General features: G+C 39.7%; 1 protein-coding gene across 1 annotated transcript in view; it reads left to right on the top strand.

The window, feature by feature from the left end:
* Positions 1-25,141, top strand: part of SNX25 (sorting nexin 25) — an 81,971-nt gene that overhangs the window by 24,944 nt on the left and 31,886 nt on the right. The window contains exons 4-7 of the mRNA XM_014945519.1: positions 5,082-5,254; positions 6,143-6,329; positions 11,804-11,874; positions 21,847-22,037. Of these exons, the coding sequence (XP_014801005.1) occupies positions 5,082-5,254; positions 6,143-6,329; positions 11,804-11,874; positions 21,847-22,037 (622 nt within the window). The remainder of the gene's footprint in view (positions 1-5,081; positions 5,255-6,142; positions 6,330-11,803; positions 11,875-21,846; positions 22,038-25,141) is intronic.

Raw genomic sequence — 25,141 nt, 5'->3', positions numbered from 1 at the left:
GGAATACCAAAGCAAATCTGCTGTTCTGCTTTCCTTTGTGAAGTGCTGGATGAACTGGCAGGTTTGCAGCAGGTAAAAGTCGTAGTATTGATGATGTTCAGTGGGATGAATGTTCAGTAATTGCACAAAGCAATCTCAGATCAGGGCACAGTTGCAGTAGGTGTCAGTTTGGTCCCAAAGAAAAATACTGCTTGGAGCAGACCTGGTACAAAGCAATTTGCTTTGGCAGGTCCTATCTATGGATCCGTATTCACAGGCCACTGCCTGATCTTCCACTGGTTTGTGGGGCAGCTGAAGGAAATCCCTTCGCTTTCTGATGCAATAAAATGGCATTGGATGGTGTTAAAATTTCAGAGCAGGCTTCAGGGTTTCATAAAATGAAAATTACAGAAAAGAAATTTAGGCAAGGTTAAGGCCAGCTTTGGTGGCTCACAGGGGACTGAAGAGGGATGTATATACCTGTGAGGATGCTGTATAAAGCATGAGTTCTGCCTGCTGTTTTAAATCACTGAAGTCACCTGCACATTGACACACCAATACATGTCGGTATTACTTCAATCTGGATCATTCAAGAAGACACAAATGAATTAAGTTGCCACTTGCCATTATTTTTCTATCGCCTAAAGCAGATTAAATGAGCCTGGTTTTACACAGCTTGTATCATGCCTGATTTGGAACTGTTTGCTGGAGTGCCACATTTCTATTAGTTCATTGCACACAGTTGTGCTCTGAATTTACGGATAATTGGCTGGGCTTTCAAAGCTCTCTCTAAAAATATCTGCACACAGTTTTAGTTAAGAGTTTTCTGTGATTACTAAATGACCTTTTCTTTGGAAAATCCAACCACGCAGTCCTAATAACACACGTTCAAAATTAGCTAGGAAGAGAAATAATGCCTCTGTTACTATTTGGGTTATTTAATAGTATTTAATATTGACAGTGGAGAGACGTAGCAGAACTCTGCTTTGTGTACATGCATGGGGACTGCAGTTCACTTTCTGCTTTTCCTGGTGGTCTCTGCAATATGAACAGTGCCTTTCTTTACTCTTGATCACATTCCCATGGAGTTGAAGATCTAGGTTTTATCTCAAGCCTTAAGAATAGACATTATTGGGGCATCTTAGCTCCTGCTCCAGGACAGCAAACAGACATGGGAAGCGGTGTACCCAACAGACTGAGCAGTGGGTGGTTATACTTTCCATGCTTGCTCACTGCTCCCTTTTTTTTTAAATGGGTATCAGTGAAGGGGAAGCTGGAGTTACAAGGGATGCTGTTTTCTGGGCAGACCTTACACACAATATATTTTCCCTGCAAGCTGATCAAAGATTATATTGAGGCAAATAAAAGTGTAATGCTTCGCGTATAAATGCAAAGGAGGATATAAGTCTGGATGTCTTGCCTTTTTTACCACTGGCATATTGATTTATTTTGTAATTGTTAAGTCCTCTCTCCCACCTCCCCCAGCTTCCTCTCCTGCTTTCAGTCTCCCCTTTATTTCTCTTTCCCAAAGAGCAATGAGAACTGCAGGATTTGTTGGCACAACTGCTTGGCAGTGTTATGCAAGGCTTGTTTAATCTCCTGAAGACTTTGTTTCTCTATTCTTTTAATAAAAATCTGGTGGGGTTCTGAGCCCTTTTGCTTTTTAGATCACATTTTAGGTACAGTTTAGCTAGGAAAACAATTGAAGGAACTTCTGTTCTAGAGAGTCACGTCTTTGCAGGTAATGGAGGCAATGCCAGAAAAAATTGAAACTGTTCTGTGGTGGCCTGTCAACTGGAGAGTATAAAACTCCACTCCCTTCTTGCATTCCTATATGCAGGAACAGATTAGACAACTTAGAAGGGTAAGAATCAAATATTTGCCTTTCTAGTTGTTTATTCTGTTCCATTTTCCCTTTGGGTTCTGTTGAACCTTGTATCAGAAAAGTCCTGGCGTAGGTCCAGCTCAGCCAAGCTGTATGTATTGGCTGTTGACTGGGAATAAATGTGTACAATTGGGAGACAGAGATCACGAGAAATGGCTTTTCTTGCATGGATGGTCGTATAGGTGCAGTGAATGCTCGGGGGTGTTTGCAGTCCCAAACAGACTGGCATTCCTCAGGAGACTTGTAGAGGGATACTGAAGGCAAAGAAGGCTAATCTCAGTTCATTCAGTGACGTTTTATGTGCATTATGGCTCTGTTTTGTGCTTTGCACATGTTATGGAAGTATAGCTTGATTTAATCACTCTGCAGGATGTCCCACAAATAAGAGTGTCCAAAAAGGATGGGGTTTGTGTGTTCAAGGACGAAAATGTAATCACTGCTGGCTTTTAGTTCTAATTCTGCATCATTGTTGTTATTACACAGGAATCAGTTGTTTGGAGAGTTTAGTTTGCTGCCATCCAACTGATGTTTGGTGTAGGTCATCCTGCTTGCCAGCATCTTATGTATGTATCTGGCTGGGTTTCCAAGTGCCTGACTTTGAGTGGACCAACCTGTCCAGTGAAGGACGACTTTACTTCCCCAGTAGAGGTGACTGTACATAAATGACCCAGACTTTCTGTCTGCCTGGGACGTGTCTGGGTTTGGATAAATAATGAATGCCTTTAGGGAGAGCATGTGATGGGGGATGTTTGATGCAGTGTAGAGAAAGCTGTAGGGTACGTCTGGAGTGTGGAAGAGGAATGGAAATGCTCTGAGAGAAATAGCTAGGTGTTCAGCTGCCAGAGAGAAAAGATCCTACCAGAACAAGAAAAACAGCTTTCTGAGCTCAGTCAGCTGCACCACCTGCGCTGGTTGATAATGAAGATTACACATCATCTTCATAAAACACTGCTCCTCAGAAGAACAGAGTATCTACATCTGAGCTGCTCCAAGGGACTTGTTTTGAAATTTGTCTTACTTGGAACAATTGGAACCCCCTCCATCATCCACATTCAAAAAAAACCATTTGATTTGGGATTGAATAAGAGGCTTCAGTCAAATCAAAACCAAATGTCATCTTTACGTTCCTGTTGTTCTGAAAATTAATTAAAAAAACTAATTTCAGTCACCTTGAGACAAATGGTTTGTTTTATTAGAACAGAATTAGAGCTATTATTAGAGTATTGTTACTCTTCCAGCATGTATGCCCCCTCCTGGACTGACTAGTGCAAATCAGTTATTACCCAATGCTGCCTGTCACTAGTGGCCACGTAGCAGTGTCTAAATGAAAACTTTTGGTTTGACTGTGTGCAGTTCTTGGTCACTTTTTCACATACAGAGGCGATGGGTTTGGAGAAGCTCTGTGAGTAACAGTGAGTTGACTCCAACCAGGACAGCAACCTCCAGCTCTGGGAACGAAGCAGATGTTGTAGATGATGGGAGGAGGCACTGGTCTGAGATGTGATAGATCTGAGCCCTTGTAACCCCCTTAGAGCCTTCTACTGGAGACCAGTCCTGGCTGTCTTTGGAAATTACTGTGGTGCCTCTCAGGTGACACTGTGTCTGTCTCACTGTACTGGTGGATGGTGGTGAATGCCTTCTCCAGCAGGCTGAGAGCGGTCCTGGCTGGTAGCATTCTCCTGCTCCTTCTTGAAGCTGAACCAGAATTTGGCAAAGGCAAGGATCTGACCCCGCTGAAGGGAGGCAAGGTGGACCCTGACTCTGAAGCATTTAGGATGGTGGAGGAAAACTGTGACTTTGTTCCCTAGTTACTTTTTTTGTCTGTGGTGATATATTAATATGAACCATGGAATCATAGAATGGTTTGGATTGGAAGGGACCTTAAAGATCATTGAGTTCCAACCTCACTGCCATGGGCAGGGACACCTCCCACTAGACCAGGTTGCTCAACTTGAGCATATTCCAGCTTCAGCTTGCTGGTGATCAGAGGACTCACCTTGAGGCAAGTTCTCTTGTGTCTTTTGAATGGCTCTGTGGTCTCTGCGTGCCTGAGATGTTCAGATCCAAACAAGTGGTGTTACTTGATTTGGCCAAGCGGTGAGTCAGATGGGACTTTGAAGATGCAGGTTGAGACCCATCAGACTGAGCAGAGACTGAAGTCCAGGGCATCTTACCCCCTCTGGGGTGTCCACAGGGGTATTGCCCTGAAGGTGTGGTTGCAAACGCACACTGAGCCCCTGCACTTTCAAACTTTCCAGTTTCATGCTATATATACCCCACTGAGACTGGCAACAGTATGGTCAGTTCTCACTTGCTCAACTACTGAGGGGACTTGTCTGGCCAAGTTTCTTTGCATTTTGGGAGTCAATTCACCTTTCTCTGTTTGTCGCCATGATTCTACTCTTTCCAAAGCTGTGGGTGGGTTTTTTTAAATCTTTTTCTAAATTGATTTTCCACTTACAGTGTAGATGGCTGATAATGCCAAGTCTGTTACTGTATAGTATCTTACACAGACCAATTTGATGTAGCCTGCAGGTGGCAAGTTGAAAACTGCTATTCTAGGAAAGTTCAGGTCAAAAAGGCCAGTTATTTACTGAGAGATTTATTTGCCACTAACAAAGGGAAGAAGGTAACTTCAGTATCTAACAGGTGGACCTGTTTCTCAAGCTAGATGTGATCCCAAATCCTCTGCTTAAAGGTTCAGGTCTATAATTAGTTTGCTCTACAAGAATGTATTTGCTTCTTGAGCTTGTCTCGTAGATGGCTCTGAAAATCTCGTCAAGATTTCACTGTAAATTCAATGATGGAACAACTGGGTTTTTTATTCAGAGAAGCTTTTCTCGATGGAACAACTGGGTTTTTTATTCAGAGAAACTTTTCTCCTGCTTGCTGGGCTCTGTCTATAGGATGTGGTTTTAAAATACTGCATTTCTATTTTGGCAGGTGAAAACATTGACACGACAAAGCAATTTGGAAATGTATCTTAATATCATTAAGAAAAATTAGCAGGGTTTGAAAAATATATATGGTTTTTAAGTGTTTCTTTACTGAAACACTTGATAATGGATTTCGGATGTTTTTTCAATTAGTGACTAATCATAATGCAAGTGGTATGTAAATTCTCTCTCCTGTTTTTCATCATAATGCAAGTGGTATGTAAATTCTCTCACTTGTTTTTCCTTTCTTTTTTTTTTTAATTTTAATTTTTTTCCCTTAGGCAGGAAGATCCACCAAGACCTTTTTTGCTGCACCCATGTTTGAGGAGCTCTGATGAAGAAGTAAGATTCCTGCAAAAATGTTCTCAAATTCTGGTGTGTTGTCTCCTACCCTCAAAGGATGTCCAGTCTGTCAGCTTGCGCATAGTCCTTGCAGAAATACTTGCAACAAAAGGTAGATCAAAGATCAGAGATGATTAACCATTTGCACCTGTACAATAGTAGTAATTACAGACTTCATTATGTATAAGTCTTGATGCTCTGCCTTTAAGTTCTGAAATGTAATTTCTGTGATAACCAGGAAGACACTTTGTATTCTTAAAATCAAGCATGTACTTAATTGACTCTCCTGACTTAATACCAGGCTGTTTAGCACCTTTCAGGATAAAACATACTTTGTCCATTCCATTCTTCTATTTTTTTCATAAAGGAGTACTTTTGCAGTCTCCCATGGCACCATTTTTAGTGATTATATCAATAGTTCTGGCCTTTTATATTTTATTCAGATACATAGAATCCATAGACTTCAGGATGTGATTATAACTGGTTCATGATACCAGATTTAATTAATTTTTGGTTTTTTAGACTTTGATTTATCAGTGTGTCTTTTTAATTGAGGGATTCTATTTTGCTTTTTATTTTATCAGCTACGCTTTAATCTGATTATAAATACACTAGTCGTTTTTTATGTCACTGAAGTAAAATTCAGAAATTATGATAGTTGAAGTATATTATGCAATTCAGTTTACTTTTAAAATTTCCATTTATAGTGGCTGTAATGTCATAGCCTTCAAGGCACACAGCAGAAAGAACAAAAACACTTGGAATTTTCCAAATAGAGCTCAGCTTTGTCAGTGTACATCAATTTGTGTAATAGACTAAACAAACAGTTTTATCAAGAAGGTACATCCAGTCTCAAATGTACTATGTAGTCCAGAAGACTGGGTTTGGAATGATATCAGCTTGCATGTTTATTTTTGCCATTTATCTGCAATTTTCTTTTGAAGGACAGCAGTTATTCTTCAGCATAAGGATTTTGTTTTAAAATATTTTTCCTCTCCAGTACTGAAACCAGTGGTGGAACTGCTGAGTGATCCGGATTATATTAACCGAATGCTGCTCAGCCAGCTGGAGTACAGAGAACAGATGAATGAGCATCAGAAGAAAGACTACACATATGCTCCTTCTTATGAGGAGTTCATCAAGCTCATTAACAGCAGCTCCGATGTTGAGTTCCTGAAACAACTGAGGTATTTAATGTTTCACTGTAGCTCATTCAAAACTAAACATGCTGCTCTTGCCAGCCTGTTACTGAGACTTGAATGAATTGTGATTTTTTTTTTTTTTTTTTTTCTTCATAAATTCATTTTTAGATTTCTTTTTCTTTTGGTGAAGCAGAGACAGTAAGGATGATAAGCCACAACATTCATTAAAACTCTAATATAGTCAGCTTTTTAGTTCAGTAGCAGAAAATGTTAAAAAATTCCACTTAGTAATATACTGGAGATGACTGTACTGTTGAAAGCCAAACCAGACCCTTCTTTACAGCTTGTCTGTATGGAATTAGATGAAATAAGATGTTGAATTTCCACTAGTGTGTGTTTATATCCTCATTATCTTTATGAAGTATGGCTGGCCATGGTGGTCTGGTGACTGTGAATTGCAGCAACCCTACGGAGATGGGGCATTCAGAGCAGCCTCTGTCATTCTGCGACAGGGAAAGAGGGGTTTGAGTTCCAGCACCTTTTACCACTGGATCAGAGGTTGTCCTGGACTGTTGCAGGGAGGTTATTTCCCAATTGTATCCTTCTTAAATGTACTAATGAACTAGGAAGAATTCCTTAAAGAAAAAAAACAAAAAAACAACAAAAACCCATTGAGCTTATAAATATCATGTGTTTGTTTGACCTTCCTGTTTTCTAATGCAAATAGCACCTGTTCACTTTCACACTAATTCCCCCTCCCCTCAAAGTCTCACCTCTTTTTCCTTCCATCTTTCATCATAACATGAGATACCACTTGCACCTCAGGCCTGCTTGCCAGAGTACAAGATGTTTAGGTTTGCCTTCTCTTTATAGCTGAGCTGCTTCTCCTCCGATTTCTGGTGTAAGTGAAAGGATAAGGCACAAGTGACTGGGAAGCAGGGAGCTGAGAGATAACCATTGTAGGATCTCCCTAGATGTCCTTGAATTGATTTTGTTGAGCACACCAAAGCTTCAGAGAACTGTTGAAGCCATTTCCAGAGCAGTTGTCCTAATCTGTTACCATCAACCAGAGCTGCTATTTTTTTTCCCCTTCCTTGACTCCCTTCAATTGCTGCTGCAGGTCAGCTTTCTCTCTGCCTAAATGGCTGCGGCAACATCTGAGAGACACAAGCACATCGATCCCATTTGGCACACTCTGTGTCATCTGCTGTGACCCAGACCACCTATTAGACTTGGCTTGATGAGGCCAAGTGATGGTTTACTGAGATGGGGTATTGTGGGCTGCGTAAATAACATCTTATTTTCTCTCCTTCTTTTCTTTGATTCTGAAACCACTTGCATTTCTGAGATAGGAAAATACATTTAGGTGATGGTGAAATGATTTTGTTGCTTGGCTACTTATTGTTCATCTGCTGTAAAACTTGCTCTTTACTCTGGGCCGCTGTGCCTTTCCTGAGAGCAGAAATTAGTCTCTATTAGACTCTGTCTAAAACCTAATTGACATCATATTTATTAGCATAATCATACTAATGGATCTGCTTGTTTCAAAAGAAGCCTAACTCTTCTGTTGTTGTTGTTCAGGCACATTAATGCTCAATGTGCTCTCCTTTTAGCTGATAGGTCACTTTAAATTGTGTTCTTTAATACCAGAGAGCAGATTTGCTTTATGAAATAATGTGGTTTTGGCTGTGCTTGGGTTTTTCCTTTCTAGCCTGGTGAATCCTACTACTATCATCTTGAAATGTGTGCCTCCACACCCTACGAAATGTTGATCCATCTGAGCTGATCAGTATTTGGATAGAAAATGTCTGAGAAAATGTATCTTCTTTTTGAAGAGAAATAGTATTTGGTTTTGGAGGCAGCGCCATTCCTTTCTCTGTTTGCATAGAGCCAGTCTCTGGGAAGGTGCTTAAAGAGCATTTCTTGTGGGAAGAGGGATTCCTGTTCTGTTTGTTCTCCAGTACTGTGGGAGCACCTGGAGAGAGATGGGCCAACCTGTAGTCATCTCAAAGCAGTGTAGTGTATCTTGCAAAGCTTTCATGATTTACCAGTGAAAGTTTACAGATTTATGTCAAGAAAACCAAACAGCGGTCCTTATATGGATGGGGAAAAAAAAAAAGATCTTATTTTAAATAAACAAACTAAATGGTAATTCAGTTTGTAATTCACAGCAGTGAACCATAGGAAAATCCTGTAAGGAAGGAATTGGAAGAGAAAGAAATAAAGAAGCTGTTGTGCATTTATCGGTGAGAAACAAGGTTAGAGTCTGTTGGAGTGGGGAGAGTACTTTCTCTTCGACAAAAAATAAGCTACTCGGCACATTGCACTTAAACAGATTCTATTCTAGGTAATAATACTCCGTTTATCAGAAATTCCTTTTCTTGGTTTTATTTGGAAATCATTTTTCGGTGCCTGTTTTAAGTCAGTGCGTGGCATTCATGAACTGTAAGCCCACTCCTATCACTCCTAGTGTTGCCACGTAACATCATGGTGAAGAACAGATATAAGTAGTAACAATTTTCTGTGTAGGCTTAACTTTGAGGGAGATTTATCCCAAGGCACTACAGTTGCTGGGAAACTATTTATTTATTTTATTTTTTTTTTTAAAACGCCCCTGCCATGCTTTATCTTTGCAGATTAATGACTGTCTATTTACTAAAATAAACATAAAATACCTTGCTCAATCAAAGAGGCCACGAAGCACTGATAAAGATTTCCTCAGACTCTTGACTCCTTGCTGTATGCACATAAAATTATAGGAGAGAGTCCTTCCAGACTGATTTCATTAACAGGGTCTTCCTAGGCTTCCTTGTCATTAGAATCAGGTATTTGTTATGGGGTATAGTAGGGAAAAATCCCTAGATGGATCAAGGGGAAACCTGTGGGGGATCTCTTGGCCAGGAGATCAGGGAAGAGTGGTACTTAGATTTTCTAAATGTTCTTTCTCCCCTTTCTTAGAAGCGTTACCTTAAGAAGAAATATTGTATTGATTTTCTGCATTGCTTTTATGGATTTTATTTTTAGAACTTATTTAAATGATGCAGGAACTACTTATCATTAATTCTGGAGGTACTTCTGAATTCATGGTTCATTAATATGGACCTTTAACACTTGGTCACTTTATCTCTTAGCAGAACTTCTCTCTATTGGTTTTACTGGAAACATCCCTTTTATTTTTATAAGGGACATTTGGGGACTTGATGTTTGTTTTCAGAAAGTCTTTGCTCATTTCTGAGCAACTACTTTGTCTCTCTATTTTTTCCCCTTTCATACCTTTGCTTTCTGAAAATTTAAATTTGTTGGGGGGGGGGAAAATCCAAACCAACAAAGTTTCCAGAGAAGGGACCGTGGTATGGTTATCTATGAACATCCTTCAAAGTCATTCTTTGTAATGTTTATATTCGTTGCCGCTTGTCATGAAGGGAGGCAGAGTTTTATTCCTGTTTTATCAGGTCTCCACAAAATGTGTTGTCCCTGTTTCTTTCAAGAAGAAGTTGTTACACAGTGAAATTTCACCTTCATTTCCCCTCAGATTTAAGTTAGTCAGGATAAATTGAAGGTCTGCTACAAATAGGGAAGGAAAGATTAATTCTTCCACGTCAGATGGGAAACGAATTTACTTGCTCTGTCAGGAGAAGACTAGAGATAAAATACATGATGTGTTAAAAACATAGCTGAAAATAAGTAGTGATAAGGAAATAAACTCATGGATAGTCTTCATTCTGCTTTCAAGATCAGCATTATATTTATTCTGTTATTTATTAGTATGGCAGCAAAAGGTCGCTATGCAATTCATCATAAGAAAGACCATTATTGCTGCCTCTGTGTCACTTTTTACTTAAGAAATGAGAGAAAGGAATAAATATAACAAAGAATCGGGAAGAGAGAAGTTTAAAGTTTAAAGTAATGTGGATGTGAGCCCATGATTGGTCCAGTTTATCAAGTGCAGTTCATTTCTTGAAAATAAAATTAGTATATCACGTGTAAAACTTCTTCAGCTGTTTACTCACTGGCACCACAGAATGTGTAGCAGGTAGAATATTTGCAACAGACTTTCAGGGAGAGAGGGTCGTGGTCTGGCAGTGGAGCCAGGGTGGTGTTTTTGTGGTGTGGTGATGTACAGAGGCAGAGACAATCAAAATCCTAGAAGAGTTATAGGGGGCAAGAGGAATGGGGGGGATTGAATAATGTTGGTGAAAGAAATATAAGTGGAAGAAGTGGAATATATTTTAAGGATCATAGACTCAAGCAGAGAATAAGCAGTCATGGAAATAGCAAGCTTTCTGGATGTGAGCCCATGATTGGTCCAGTTTATCAAGTGCAGTTCATTTCTTGAAAATAAAATTAGTATATCACGTGTAAAACTTCTTCAGCTGTTTACTCACTGGCACCACAGAATGTGTAGCAGGTAGAATATTTGCAACAGACTTTCAGGGAGAGAGGGTCGTGGTCTGGCAGTGGAGCCAGGGTGGTGTTTTTGTGGTGTGGTGATGTACAGAGGCAGAGACAATCAAAATCCTAGAAGAGTTATAGGGGGCAAGAGGAATGGGGGGGATTGAATAATGTTGGTGAAAGAAATATAAGTGGAAGAAGTGGAATATATTTTAAGGATCACAGGCTCAAGCAGAGAATAAGCAGTCGTGGAAATAGCAAGCTTTCTAGGAGGCTTCAGCCTTCATCTAGGAGTTAACTTGATAGATGAGGTTAGAGGACTCCTACAGGAATGAGTTAAATTCACAAGAATGCTTGCTTTATTGCCAATATTAATAGCTGCCAAAGTAAGTGCACTGAGAGGAATTTGAGGGTTTGTTATGACCAGAACTTTGATGTTTATGAAAGCTTTAACTGGCAGGCATTTTCTTCGCTGAGTGCATACTGTCTGTCAGTTAGAAGATTGGTTTTACTTAAAATTCAGTTTACTAACTGCATTTGCTGTCTTCCGTTATGGGTAGCATAGTTTTAGGTGATAAACAGGTTTTAATTACTCCCGGATTGTAGTACTTCAGAGTTCTACTTATTTTAGTGTAATAAGTTATATATATATATATATATAGACCATATATGTATTGAGTGCATTAGCTAGAAGAACCTTAAAGACAGCTCTTTGCTTTTGAAGTGAACTTCCATCCTAATTTCATGCAGAGAACTGAGATTTAATGTTAAGAGCATGAATTTATATGGTGTTCGCTGAATATTATTAAGTGGCTGCCTAAGGATTAACTGGCTGTGCAGTACCAGCAGTTGAGAGAAGGGGCAGTGTTATTGGTAGTTGGATGTTATACTTTCATTCCAAAATCAACTTTTTTTCTTACTCTGCCTCATATGCACACTGCTCCTTAGGTTGCAGCTGTACTGAGAAATGGTTCTGTTTCCAGGTGAAAAGGTGGAAGTGTTTTGGGTTTTATTAATTTTTAAGTGTGCGCTGTATGAAGAACACATTGTAAAAAATTAATACCGTGTTTTTTTCTTTCCATCTCTCCTCCCTCTTCACCCTTGTCTCCTGCTGTTTTTAAAACTAGGTATCAGATTGTAGTGGAAATAGTTCAGGCAACCACAATCAGCAATATTCCCCAAGTGAAGAGGCAGAAAGGTAAGATTCTGTTTTATTCAGTCACATCTGTTGTTTTCATTTTGAAAAGCTGTTTGAACTCCCGACATACATATGCAATCAGCGTGTGTGGGATTTTTAGACAGATTTTAGGAATGTGATGCCTTTAGTATTTCAGTTCTGTTCAATTTGTCTGATTCTTCCAGAAACTCCCATGGTGTGATTATTCCCCCACCACATCTTCATCTGAGCTGATGGATCATGAGAAAGGTCATATCCATGACGCATTTATTTTCAGAACTTGCTGCAATGAGGATTTTTGGCATTACAAATTCATATGCTGAGAATCTTTCATACAATCCATTCTTCAAAGTCTCAGTCTGTTCTGCTTTCAAAACACAGAAGAGGGAATGATGCAGCATAATTGTCAGTCAGACTTTATTTTGACTCTTCATTGTATTATGTTTATGTGTTGCAGTACAGAGTGCTCTTATATCCTTCTGCAATGTTTTGGCAATGTCTGCCTTTTAAAACACACACGGATTTTACAGTTGTACTTACATTTATTATATGTATTGTTTTTTATTGTTCTCAAAATGTACCAAAACTGGTATATCTTCAGGATGGCAAAATTACAGACGAAATTTTTGCTTGGACGGATATACTTAAGGTGTGTCAAAGCACAATAAAAAGCAATGGACAGTATAAATTAATTTGTTTGTAAACAAACAAAGCTAAAAGATCTTGCTTTTAGGTTCTCAGGTAATTTGGACGGATATACTTAAGGTGTGTCAAAGCACAATAAAAAGCAATGGACAGTATAAATTAATTTGTTTGTAAACAAACAAAGCTAAAAGATCTTGATTTTAGGTTCTCAGGTAATATCTATCTCTTGGGTTAAAAAAAAATATTATTCTTTTCTAAGTCCTTGTATCAAAAGGGAAAGCTTTTAAAAGTGATTCAAGCATAAGGAAAAATGCAGGAATGGAAAACAAAACATGCCAGGGAAGGAGGGGGGGATGTCTTTGGTCAGTCTGAAGAGTTTGGGGTCCATGCTCATGTTTCTGAAAGTATAAGATTGTCAACGCTGATATGCTTTTTGTTTACATCCTGACATAGAGCTAGATCTAGCTAGCTGTGCGTTCCTATAGGATAAATTGCTTGTGTCAGTCCAAGGCAAAAGGAGAAATAGGCACTGTTTTTTGCTCAAGTGTACATTACAGAAAGACATATTAATGTTTCCCAAATGAAAGTTAATTTAATGGAAAGTCGGTTTCGTAAAATAATAAAATGAGGCCAGGGAAGTTAAGTCTGAGTACATTATGAAAAATCAATCTTGCTAAGCCTTTATTTCCATTTGTGCTGCTGTTGGTCTTTGTTGTGACAAGAATTGATTTGGAGAATGTTTTTATACAGTTTAGGTTCCTTCAATTAATTACTGTCTTGCTCTCCTCTGTCTCACTTGAGTTTATCTAGTTAACTATGCACTGTTCTAAACCCTGAACAGAAGATGTTTTTCTGAAGCTACAAGTACCTGGTACTGCAGAATAGATATAAAAAGATTACTGCTATTTATTCTGCCAAAGTAGGTCTGAGTCCACTTACTCTGTGGTGAAGTTGGTTCTGCATTTTTATGGGCTCTTGACTTTTACCTGTAATAAAAAAAAAAATCAATCAGGAATTCCACTGCCTGGTGCACTGAAGTTTTGTGTTAAGGTATTGACTTCTATTATTAGTTTAGTCCTACAGCAACCTTGTGTGTCATTTAAGGGTTGATTACCACTGCTGGCTGTATTAGCCAATGGAGCTACTGTGGCTAAACATTTGATTTATCAAACGACCAATGGTTATTCATATTGTGTCTGAAGAAAAAGGTGACGTGTTTTGCTTGACACATGTAGAACACTACGTCCAATGGAAGTGTACAATACAATTTTTAGAGTTCACACAAATTTAAGGCAGATTTCTGATCTGAGTTATCCTGATAAGCTTTTCGTCTACCAAAATTTTTCAGGCTCAGTCTATATACAGTAAACTTGAAGAGGCCTGTCAAAATTGCAGAAGGTTAAAATCTAATTCTGAAGGCTTTTTTTGTGTCTTGTTTTTCCAGAAATAGGTGGTCTAGTGAGAGGTGTCCCTGCCTAGGGCAGGGGGGTTGGAACTTGATCTTAAGGACCTTGATCTTAAGGTCCCTTCCAACCGGAACCATTCTATGATGACACATTTTTCCTAATGTAGTAATTAATTTAATTTGTTCCTGAATTTTAGGAAGAAAAGTTTAAGGAAAAAAAAAGCTGTGCTACCATCCTTGAAACAAAATAAAGCCCACAAAAAGCCCATCACAGCTCACTGCTGATACAAAAATTGTTGAACTTTTGTAGAGCAGATCACCACATCACTTATGTTTCCATTTCTGGATGCCACAGCATACTGCTACCCCTGCATCAGCTGGAATTCATGGTGAATAACTAAATGTAAGATTTACACAAAATGGAAGTGTGTTTGCACAGTCTCATTCTATGAGACTCTGTTTCTCATCTGTTCCCCTGATCCCTGCTGCATACCTGTCACACCGTGTGTGAGCATGGGTGTTCAATGTGTATGAAAGTCTCCACTTTCCTGGTAGTAAATGAGCTTTTGCCTTTTGTGTCAGGGGCATCTCTTGGCTTTGATTCCACCCTGGTGAGAGCTAGTCTTACTGGGAGCTATTTCTTTTTTTTTTCTTATGGCAAAGTTGAGTCCTGAAAATATAATTGCTTCGTTAGTTTTTTGGGTGTTCAGCTGGAGCAGCTGAGCTTGGGCTGGCGATCTGCTGAGCCTGATAGCCATGCTCAGACTGTAGAGTAGAGCAAGTGTAGAATAACATGTCCATGGATATAGTCTCAGGCTCCATCAGTTTGAGGCGTGGGAGCTTCCTGAGGCAGCGCTTTGAGTTGAAAAAGGTACAGCAACAAATGTGAGGAGCACTTAATGTGGCAGGAGTGGCCAATTCCCTGCAGCAGTGAGTGCTCAGCTACTGTCTAAGCAAAGCATGTGTTGTGCAAGTACGTGACTAGGCATAAAGATGCTTGGGCAGGATTGTGTACCTTCGCTCTTGGTTGAGGAGACACAATTAAGTCTTTAAAACTGGCCCAAAAGATTTAGTTTATAAAAGGATTAGGTGTCTGTTGTGAAAGGATGAGTAGCCTGAGGACCAGGTTTCAGAGTGATGGCTTCTCATGCGAGAAGCCTGACTTTTACTTTTTTTTATCTGGTGATAAACATTTAAAGTAAACATTTAATGTTGGTGCCCAGGGCGGTTGGAGAGGAAGGCTTGTCCCTCAGCAAGGACAGGATTCCTTATGCTTGATTTAACTACTGTTGGTGCCACCTATTGGCAAAATACTTGGCTGTCAGCGCCCTCTAATAAAAGCAGAAAGTACTTTAAAGTACTTCTAAACATCCTTGTATTAAAACCTCTGTAGTAAAAATGGCATGTTATAGGGTCTTCTTCCTTTTCAGATTTCTATCACTTGAGTCTTCTGGCGTGTGAGCAAAGGGAAAATGTATAAAAGCATCTGATTCATGTTAAGCAGTAAGTTTTGCATTTGACTTCCTGAGAGAGTCAAATGTCTTAAAAGATTGAGACACCAAATAATTTGAGAGGTTCATTTTGGGTGGATGATAGAACTTCTGTGACCAGGAGAATTGCTTTTGGCCGTTGCTGAAGCTGAATAAGAAACCTAATGCAGCAGCAGTGCTTTCAGAGGTGTTGATGGTTTATTTTTGGAGTGGTGCAGGCCACTTGTAGATGGAAGCTGTTATCTTCGATGCTGACACCGTGCTGCTTCCCTCATTTACACTTGCACAAAGCTGCTGAATCTGATGTGTACATGTATCTGCATTACTTCTCCAAACTCTGTCCTTCTGTGTATCCTCTTCAAAATAGTCAGGGTCACTCCAGCAGTGACTGGAGGCGGTGGCTTGGGTTTGGGTTTACTTTTTTTAACTCATGTTTGATGTTTCTTCCTATTGATATTTTTGGACTGTGCTCTTCTTTACAGTCACATGTGCTCTGGTTGGAAGAATCATGTCTTCCTAAATCTTCACCTCTCTCCTCATCTTGCCTTGGAAGTACTGAACCAAATTTGAGCTAAATATTAGATTTTTTTTATTTTTTTAAAAAGTCTGTGTCCTAGATTTTGAAGGACTAGACATGCTTATCTAAGAATGTTTACTGCATTTTGATCTAGTAGAGCAGTTTGTAAGTGGACAAATATGCAGATCAGGCATGGTAGCATGAGTGAGAGAAGACCTGAGTATCTAGAGGTGAGGGTAGTTCTAATTTTCTAAAGGAAAGGCTTCAAAAAAGCCTTTTAAATGATACAGCAACGAAAGTAAGTTGCTGTCATAATTTGATATTTGCTGTAATGTGAATAATAAACTGTTTAAATACACTGGTTCTAATTTTGACAGACACATTTTTGTTTCTTCTCTTACTGATATTACTTTATAGGGTCCTACAAGAATTTTAGCAAGGATCCCTTTTTACAAGCTGCTGTTCAAAACGAAAACCCATGAACCTTGTCTTAGGCTAAAACAGAGAGACTCTCTCAACAGATTCTCCCTACTCCCAACACTCTAAAGGGGATTTGTTTGATTTTCCTGTGCCTTCTACCTGACACATGAGTTCACAGCATGACCGTAAACCACCTTCAAATGATGGGATGGGACCATTTTTTAGACAGTACATTCTAATCAACCCCAGGGCATCCCTGTTGAGAAAACTGCTCCTTTTCAAGCAGGGGTTGCGAGATGGGTCGAGTAAGCAGCCTTTTCTATACATAGAGATTTGCTGGGTTGCGGTAGAAGGATTCTCCTGCTGAGTAGATCCCACTGTGCATCTAGATATTTGCTTTTCTAAGCGGAGCTGACGACTGGTAGAGAAGCAGAACTGTCTGTGGGCAGGCTTTTTAGGTGCTCTGGTTCTGAAAGAGGCTTGAATGTTTGGCTGTAAAAAGGGACTTTTCTTTTAGAAGCGGGGGCTCTGAGCTAACTTGGGTGCGTGGGTTGCGATGTGTGGGTTTTGTCAAGATGATAATTTAGAGTGAAGTAAAATGGATACTTCTGCATTCCAGCACATTACAGATGCCATCTAACTTAATTATGACAAAACTATATTATGATTCCTCCCTCTCCATCCTCCACAGAGGGATAAACACGCAGACACAATTATTTTTGCATAGCTTTTTTGGCAGGGCTTAAAGAGCTGCTGCTGTGCTTGCAAGCTGTGCTCAGGCAGTACGTGTGGAGGGAATCCTTGTGGATGGAGGTGAAGGTTACTGTGACTCTGATCGTGGTGGGCTCTTTTGTTTTGATTTGTGATCTTTTCAAATCAGCTCCTTAGGAGGAGGAGGAGGGTTGCCTTTCTCCTCCTGTGACCCTTTGTGTGTGAGTGATGGTAGTGCATCTTGTCCACGGTTTGTTTGGTGAGATGCCCATCAGTGAGAGGGGAAGGGAAGAGACTGGTCACACAGAAGTGACCAAGGGGAATGCAGGGACCTACGGACAGAGGATATATGTGGTGGACATTACTTTATTGTATAGTACGTGTTCAAATTTACCTTACTGCCACTTGGCTTTTGTTTTGCTCAGCTGTGGCAGTGACATGGGAGGCTGCATTGCACAACGTATTGCTGATGATCAGGGCCTAAATTCTCCATGATCTCCTTTTAAGTCCCTTCCCCAAATCTGTTGACTGAAATGTTTGGGATTTAGCACTTTTTTTTTACTCATTCTCTTGTCTGACCACAGGGTGGATTTTCCCTTTGCTTGTACCATGGGCGGTGGAAGAACCGCATGAACTGTTCTTAAAGTTTAGCCTGCTCTTGCAGAATTGAATAAATACTTTTCCAGGGCTATGTAGGCTTTGGAAACATGTAATTTAAAGTTCCTGAGAGTTCAAAGAGGTCTGTAATGATGGGTAAATTATATATAGAAGATTACAGTTACTGTTTATATGAAAATGTTAAATTGGTGTTTGCTACCTAAGTGCTTCAACGCAGCATGTGCTTGACTCAGCTCTCACAAAAAGTCTTGCAGAAGCACATGTGATGTTGTGCAGGTGTGTAGCTCTTTCAGAGACCAGTCAGATGGGTCAGTGCTGTTGTACGTGCTGCCAGGTGACAGGTACCTGGAGTTCTTGAAGCTGCAAAGGAACAAGACCTTGTACTTCCAGTTTTAATCATATTTTTGCAATATAACTTTGCAGTTGAGAAGTCTTTGTTTCATGCTGCTTCTATCAAGAGAAGGGGCAGCTTATGAAGTAGTGCAATACAGTGTAGTTTGTGCTTTAAGAGATCTGTTCTATATTGTATCTATCTTCATTTACATTGGTATTATATTGTATCTTTTATTGTGGTATGTGATAATAAAGTTTGTGTGGTTTTTGTTGGCATCACTGTCTTTTGCAAGGCCCTTTTGCATTCTGAGTGAAAAAGGAATGGTGTGAATGTGTACTGCAGTTCAAGTTATTTAGTAACCGAGTAGGAGAACTACCAAAAAAGAGGAGGAAAGAAAATTAGGTCTGAGGAATCCCTTCTTAGAAGTGGTTTTGGTGGGTTCTAGGATCTGCTCCTGGCCTACTTCAGATCAAGGTTATGAGTGGTGCAGAGGAAAGACTGGAAGCTTTGTCAGAAATCACTCTAGGTGTACAGAAGTGGATGGAGTATCTGGATTTGCCCAGATATCTTAGCTTTTATTGTTTGATAAATTTGAGCTCATTTGGACTGTTTGTATTTTAATATTGTCCAGTGCAAGTCAAATTATCCACAGCTGTGGATTGATAAGCAGAGTTTGAAATTCTGCTTTTGGAAGTGATTGCATTTGAATGCCCTTGGGAGGGGGCAGTTTATGCAGTCATACATGAAGGCACTGACCATCATCTTTGCTGCTGCCCATGGCAGGGGGGGCGGAAATAGATAATCTTTAAAGTCCCTTCCAACTCTAACAATTCTATGACACTCAGAAATGCAGAAAAAGGATCTTAGTACATCAGTGGTGGTTGGATGAAACAAGAATAGATTAAAGAGAAAAGTTGTCTTTATAGCTTAAATACTTTTTTGATAGGGCTTAATAAAAAAACCCAAACAAACAAAAAAACCATCCAAACGAAAAAGAAAGAACCAGAAACCCAGAGTATTTTAAATCTGAAAAATCTGAGAATTCTCAAAAATCTCAAAGGAAAGTTAAAGTTAAGAGAAAACCAAACTCCTGACCTTTCCCAGCTCATGTGAAAATGCTCCTCCTGACCTCTGCTAGCTTATCTTTAATTTTTCGGAAGAGGGAAGTCATGTTCAGTGTATGTCCATGCTTCCACACTGTCTCTTGCGCTGCAACATGTTGGGCATGCGCTGTGTGGGCTTTTCATCAGCCTCTTGTTTATTTGTGAAGGGACGTCGCTGCCAGGCTTCCGTGGTGACTAGTCCTCTTTATCCATGGAGCAGGAACAGGCTGGCAGTGGGATCTTCATCATTCTGCCCCAACGGTTTCTTACACGAAGTGGCTCCTTATAGATACGAAGAGCCAAGTGAGGCAAATGATTTTTTGAAGGAACTTTGCTAATAAAGTGATTAATCACCGGAAGCAGGTGGGATGTAAGGCTCATTAGTCTCTCCTGGAGGCCTGCAGCAATCACAGGATGATAAGATTTCAGGTGAAGTAGATGTGCTTACTTTGAAACCCCTCCAAGAATGCCTTGTTTTCACTAAGAAGCATACTTTTGTTTTTAGGAAGGCTGAATGATCATGACGTAGCACTATTTGTAGGGTTTCAAGCATGCATTTTGAGCCCCAAACATTTAAACTATTGAGAGAGCTGAGAACTTTTAGAAATCATCTTAGTCGAGAAGGGGAAATGTGGGATTTAATCTTCACTTTAAACTACTGTCCATATATTTGTATTAGCTGTAAATGGTTTAAATTGAGGGGGAGAGTTTTTTTGTCCCTAAGGTCTTTTCCTGGCTTTTGTTGTTCTCCTTTCTTTTTCTCTCAATACTGGTACCTCTGGTCAGGGAGCTGAAACACTAAATTAAATGCTCTGCTGACTTCCCTGTGGAGATAACATGCCAGGAAAACAGATGGCTTATTTTTTTTTTCATGGTAAACTCATTTTATCTTTTGCTTCAGCGAGTATCATCTCTGTAGTTCACTATTTATGTGGCAGCTCGGATGCAAATGATACTCATCCGTTAAAACACTAAGTGTCTTTGAATTCAGGAGGTTCCCTACCAACATACATAAATACATGCAGTGAATAAAGGAGACTAAAAATGTGGGTAAAGATATTGGGAGAGTATCTGTGCTCACATTATGTGTAGGAATTCAGGGAGCTCCATGTACCTTGAGTTGACCTTCAGTATACAAGTGATACGGACATGTGCAGAATAAGGGGGAAGTAAAAAGATGACAACAGTCCAAAAAAGGAGAAGGTACTGAAGTAAAAAGATGACAACAGTCCAAAAAAGAAGGTACCTTAATGTATTAGAAATGTGTTTAAAATACCTAATTTAAATAATTCCTTAGAGATTTCCTCCTAAGTGTCTTTGAATTCAGGAGGTTCCCTACCAACATACATAAATACATGCAGTGAATAAAGGAGACTAAAAATGTGGGTAAAGATATTGGGAGAGTATCTGTGCTCACATTATGTGTAGGAATTCAGGGAGCTCCATGTACCTTGAGTTGACCTTCAGTATACAAGTGATACGGACATGTGCAGAATAAGGGGGAAGTAAAAAGATGACAACAGTCCAAAAAAGGAGAAGGTACTTTAATGTATTAGAAATGTGTTTAAAATACCTAATTTAAATCATTCCTTAGAGATTTCCTCCTCTGTGAATGCATTTACAAACCTGCTGTCTGGCTGTTTCGTTACAGTAACTGTTTGAAAGTGGAATCTACATCATTTTACTAGCATTTGATGTTTCACTCTGTGAATGCATTTACAAACCTGCTGTCTAGCTGTTTTGTTACAGTAACTGTTTGAAAGTGGAATGCTGTTTCCATCTACATCATTTTACTAGCATTTGATATTTTGAAAACATAGTAGAATAGGTCTCTCTTATTTATCCATGAACAATCAATTAATTCAGAGGTAAGTACAAGCCAGGTACTGCTTTAGTTGCCACCTGTGAAAGTGGGAGTGTTATCACTGAACAACAGGAAAATAAACTCAGTGTGAATCAGTTGCATCCTGCAGATATAAACCAGGAATTATTTCAATGCATTAATCTGTTTTAGCTAGTGTTCCTTTTTTTAGGCCCTGGTAATTAGCTGAAAAGGCTGGAATGTAGAATATACAAACATTACACCTTTTATTACCGAGTCTTATTCAACTAAATGTCCCCTTTATGTTACTTCACTATTTAACAGTGATCTGACATGGCATTGTAAGATGTTCTTCCTAGTCCTCTGAACATTTTGAGTGAGCTTTGGTCGCTGTTGTTGTCTGGAGGAGATAATGTATGATGTGCTGTTCACATCTGTCTCAAGAAATTTGAATTTGCAAATGAGATGCATGAGAAGGTGTCATACTGGGCTGGAGGTGACCGAGTCCAGTCCCTCCTGACTTTAGGCAGTCAGTGTTATGTTTGGTAAGGAATATAAGCTGTTAGCTCTAGGTGTTATTGTACACCGTGGCTGTAGGTAACTTCCTAACACTGTCTGATAAACGTACACACTGAAATACAAGCCTTGGGCCTGTCTTGCAATAAGCTACAGGAAAAGGACTGGAGGGATCTGATTTCACCGGACATAAGGGTTTATATAAAAGACTTCAGAAAAAATCCTTGAGGTATCATTGGAGAATGTTTCAAAGTCATCATTCTGCTTCCAAACCAAACTTCTTGGTGTCTATGCCCACGTGCATAGTTGACTCCTGATTGACAAATGCTTTGATGGGGCAGGTCACAGAGGCAATGGTGCGATGATGCTTCCAGGTTGTAAAAGACTCTCTCTGCTTTGTCTTTATTCTTAGATTCAAAAGGAAAAGAAACTGCAGCAATGAAAGCTGACCTACTGAGGGCTCGCAACGTGAAGAGATATATTAATCAGCTGACGGTGGCAAAGAAGCAGTGTGAGAAAAGAATAAGGCTCCTGGGAGGGCCTGCTTATGATCAGCAGGAAGATGGCGTTTCTGACGAAGGCGATGGCCCTCAGAGTCAGAAGGTATAAATTGAATAGTCCATACATTGTCTGAAGGTCATTCTAAATGTGTTAGCACTGGATCGTATTAGCCTCACGGTCATTAATCCCTCCCTTCCCCCAGGAGTCAAGTGTAAATTAATTGCTGCATATTTTATTTATCTTGGGGAAACATCACGCAGGCACCTGAAAAGACATAGTGATCATTCAGCTTGGAATATTGCTAAATTTGAAACTTCATAAAGAATCAAGTGGCTCATAAGCATGTGTGATTTTTCAGACACGCTGCATCTAGGGATTTAATAAAGAACCTGGTAGCAGCCTTTCTGAAGGTAGCAACTTGCTTTCAAATAAAAGACTGCCAACATACGTGCAGTGTTTCCTTGGCCCTTGTTATATTTACAGTAGGAAATACCTGTGGGTTTTGCAAATATTGAGGAATTCAAAAGCAAACACTTCTGGAAGGCAATTGATGAAATTAAGGGCAGTCATTGCAGAAAAGCTGTTGATTGAATGCTGGTTTTCAGCATTGTAGTCTGGAATTGAAAAAACTACCACTGTATTAGCCAGCATCTACAAAAATAAAATCATGGCTGCTTATCCTTGCTAAACTTTCCTAAGTTTAGTGACTTCCTTGTGTAATCTACTCGGTCCCCTTTAGGCAAAATGCAGTAATGGATGTATTCAAATTAGAAAGAAGATTTTTATCTTTCTCATGTAGGTAGAAGAGAAATTATCGAAATGCAGTAATGGATGTATTCAAATTAGAAGATTTTTATCTTTCTTATGTAGGTAGAAGAGAAATTATCACTTCATGCAGGGATCTTTAATTTTCATTATGTCCTTACAATAATTGTCATTTAGTGGCACATAAGTAAAAAAGTTGCATGACAGAGAAATCGTTCTTACTATTTGTGTTTTGTCTTTCTTGAGTAAGGGCCAAAAGAGAGCAATTCCCTGTTGTCCTGTGTCCATGATTTGAGATGGTTTGTCCTAGGTTGTGCCAAGGCAGTCATGATTTGTTTCCTGAAGTTGGGTGTAGAGAGAGATGCCAGGGAGAAAAGGAGAGAGTGAAGCATGTGGCAGCACCGCGTGAGCCACTGATGCCACTTTTGGTGCCTGCTGAGATGCTATGGACTTTGCAAGGTAGATAACATGGTGACATAAGTGTGTTCAACAGTGGGGTCAAGTAGTGAAGCTGCACTTGATAGGAGCAGGAATTCGTCAGAAATATAATATAATATTACGTTAATTAAACTCAAAGGAATTCCTGTTGTTAATGTTGCATGTTTTATGACCTGATAGATTTTTGGTGGGAGCTGCTGAATCAGGGTTATATCTTGCGAATATCCCCATGAGCAGCTCTGGGGGAGTTAATGGTACTATTAAAAGGAATAAAAACTCCTTGCACAGGCTTGTTGTAGCGATGGCGTAAACGATGGGGTCTGGGGCTGCTCTGCTTCTAGGCAGAGGGAATGGCCCTGTTTGGGATGTAGTTGATAAGATGATGTTGGTATGTCACTGCTGGTGGCCCATAATTTCCTCTTTAGAGTCTGGCTGTGCCAGCTCTTCTGTTAAGCTAACACTTAACCTGCAGAATAACCAGCTTGTGGGGAAGAAACTGGAAGTTTGCCTTCCTTTCTTCAACTTGCATGAAATAAGTCAGAAATGGGTGTTTACTCGTGGTGGTTTGCATTATTATTTTATATAAGTGCAGTGCAGAAGCTTGGATACACTACTGACTTTGGGGAATTCTTGGTACTAGTTGAACATAGAACAAAGTGACTAGTGACCTAAATGTGTATTTTGGTTTCACTTCTGCATCCTGCAGGAAACTTTTCTGTAGTAATAAGGGAGTAATAGCATTGCTGGTGAAAGTCTTTCATGCATATTCTGATTATGGGCTTAAATGTGGAGATAGATTATTCGGAGCTGTCAATGTTCTCCTCTTACAGAGTTAGGAAACAAAAATCATGTGCTTTGAAATACACTTTTTTTTTTTTTGCTTTCACAGCAGAAGCTAATTATAAAACAGTGTCAGTTTTCTGTTTGATAAATACCTAAAAGTCAAGGGACTGTATAGACTTTGCACATGTTTCGCTCACCTCATTATCCTGAAACTGGGTTCTCTGGGGAAAGCCTGAATGTGTGAATTATAATCAAATGTTTATACACAAACAAACATACCCCAGCTACTCTCTGAATCTGAATTCTGTCATTAGCTGTGATATTGATTTATACTCTGCCCTGGGGGTTAGATTTGTTTTCAGAGAAAATGCAGTTTGAATTAGTGTAATATATAAAGCATCTCTTCTAGTCTACTTATGGTCAGTGCAGTTTTAGTCCTTTTTCTTCGAAACTGTACCTGCCCAGTACTGCAGGAATGAATTGAATTCTTGTTGCCTGTGTTCATTCAGCAAACCTTTTGTTTGGTCTGTTGTGTTCAGCCCAGCAGCCACATCACCGCATCTGTGAGATTTGAGGTGTGGGGTCACAGCATCTGCGTAGTGGAGCTGTTTTGTGACCCACAGGTGGAGGGAGGAGCTCTGATCCCTGCGTAGCTGTGAGATAGCGAGGATACCACCCCAGTATGCTTTGAGGCACAGGCAGTCTGTGTTTGTACCCCTACTGATGAGGACTAAGTTGAACCTCCTGCAGAAGACCTTGCTTCCACCACATCCGTGGAGAGATGCTGGTTTAACTGATGACTGATTTCCACTGTGATTTCTGAGCTTCGGGTTGTGAGATGACGTTATGTCAGGACACCTCATGGTACAGAATTTGGGGATATAAAGAGAGCAAGCTTCAGTTGTTCTCCCCTATTGCCTGAAGATGGGGTGTCTTAAGCTAGAAGTATGTTGATGAAACTGTGAGCCTCAAGGCAGGGATTTTTCCATCAGTCTAGGTGCAGTAAAATAGCCAGGTATCTTATGTAGTATATAGTTCCTGATAACTAGCTAATCATTGCATTTGGTTCAGCTACTGCTGTGTATGACAAAGACAGCCTTTTGAGGACTTGCCTTTTAAAAAAATAAGAAGAATCTATAGTTTAATTTTAGTCATTGTACAACCAAAGCATTAGTTAATGTTTTTAAAAATGCAGCTTGGAAAGAGACACATTTTTCCAG

The sequence above is a fragment of the Calidris pugnax genome, unplaced genomic scaffold (genome assembly GCF_001431845.1).
Source record: "Calidris pugnax isolate Ruff unplaced genomic scaffold, ASM143184v1 scaffold58, whole genome shotgun sequence".
Classification (NCBI taxonomy): domain Eukaryota; kingdom Metazoa; phylum Chordata; class Aves; order Charadriiformes; family Scolopacidae; genus Calidris; species Calidris pugnax.
The sequence above is the reverse complement of the archived record's forward strand: the minus strand, read 5'-3'. Positions and strand labels throughout refer to the sequence as shown.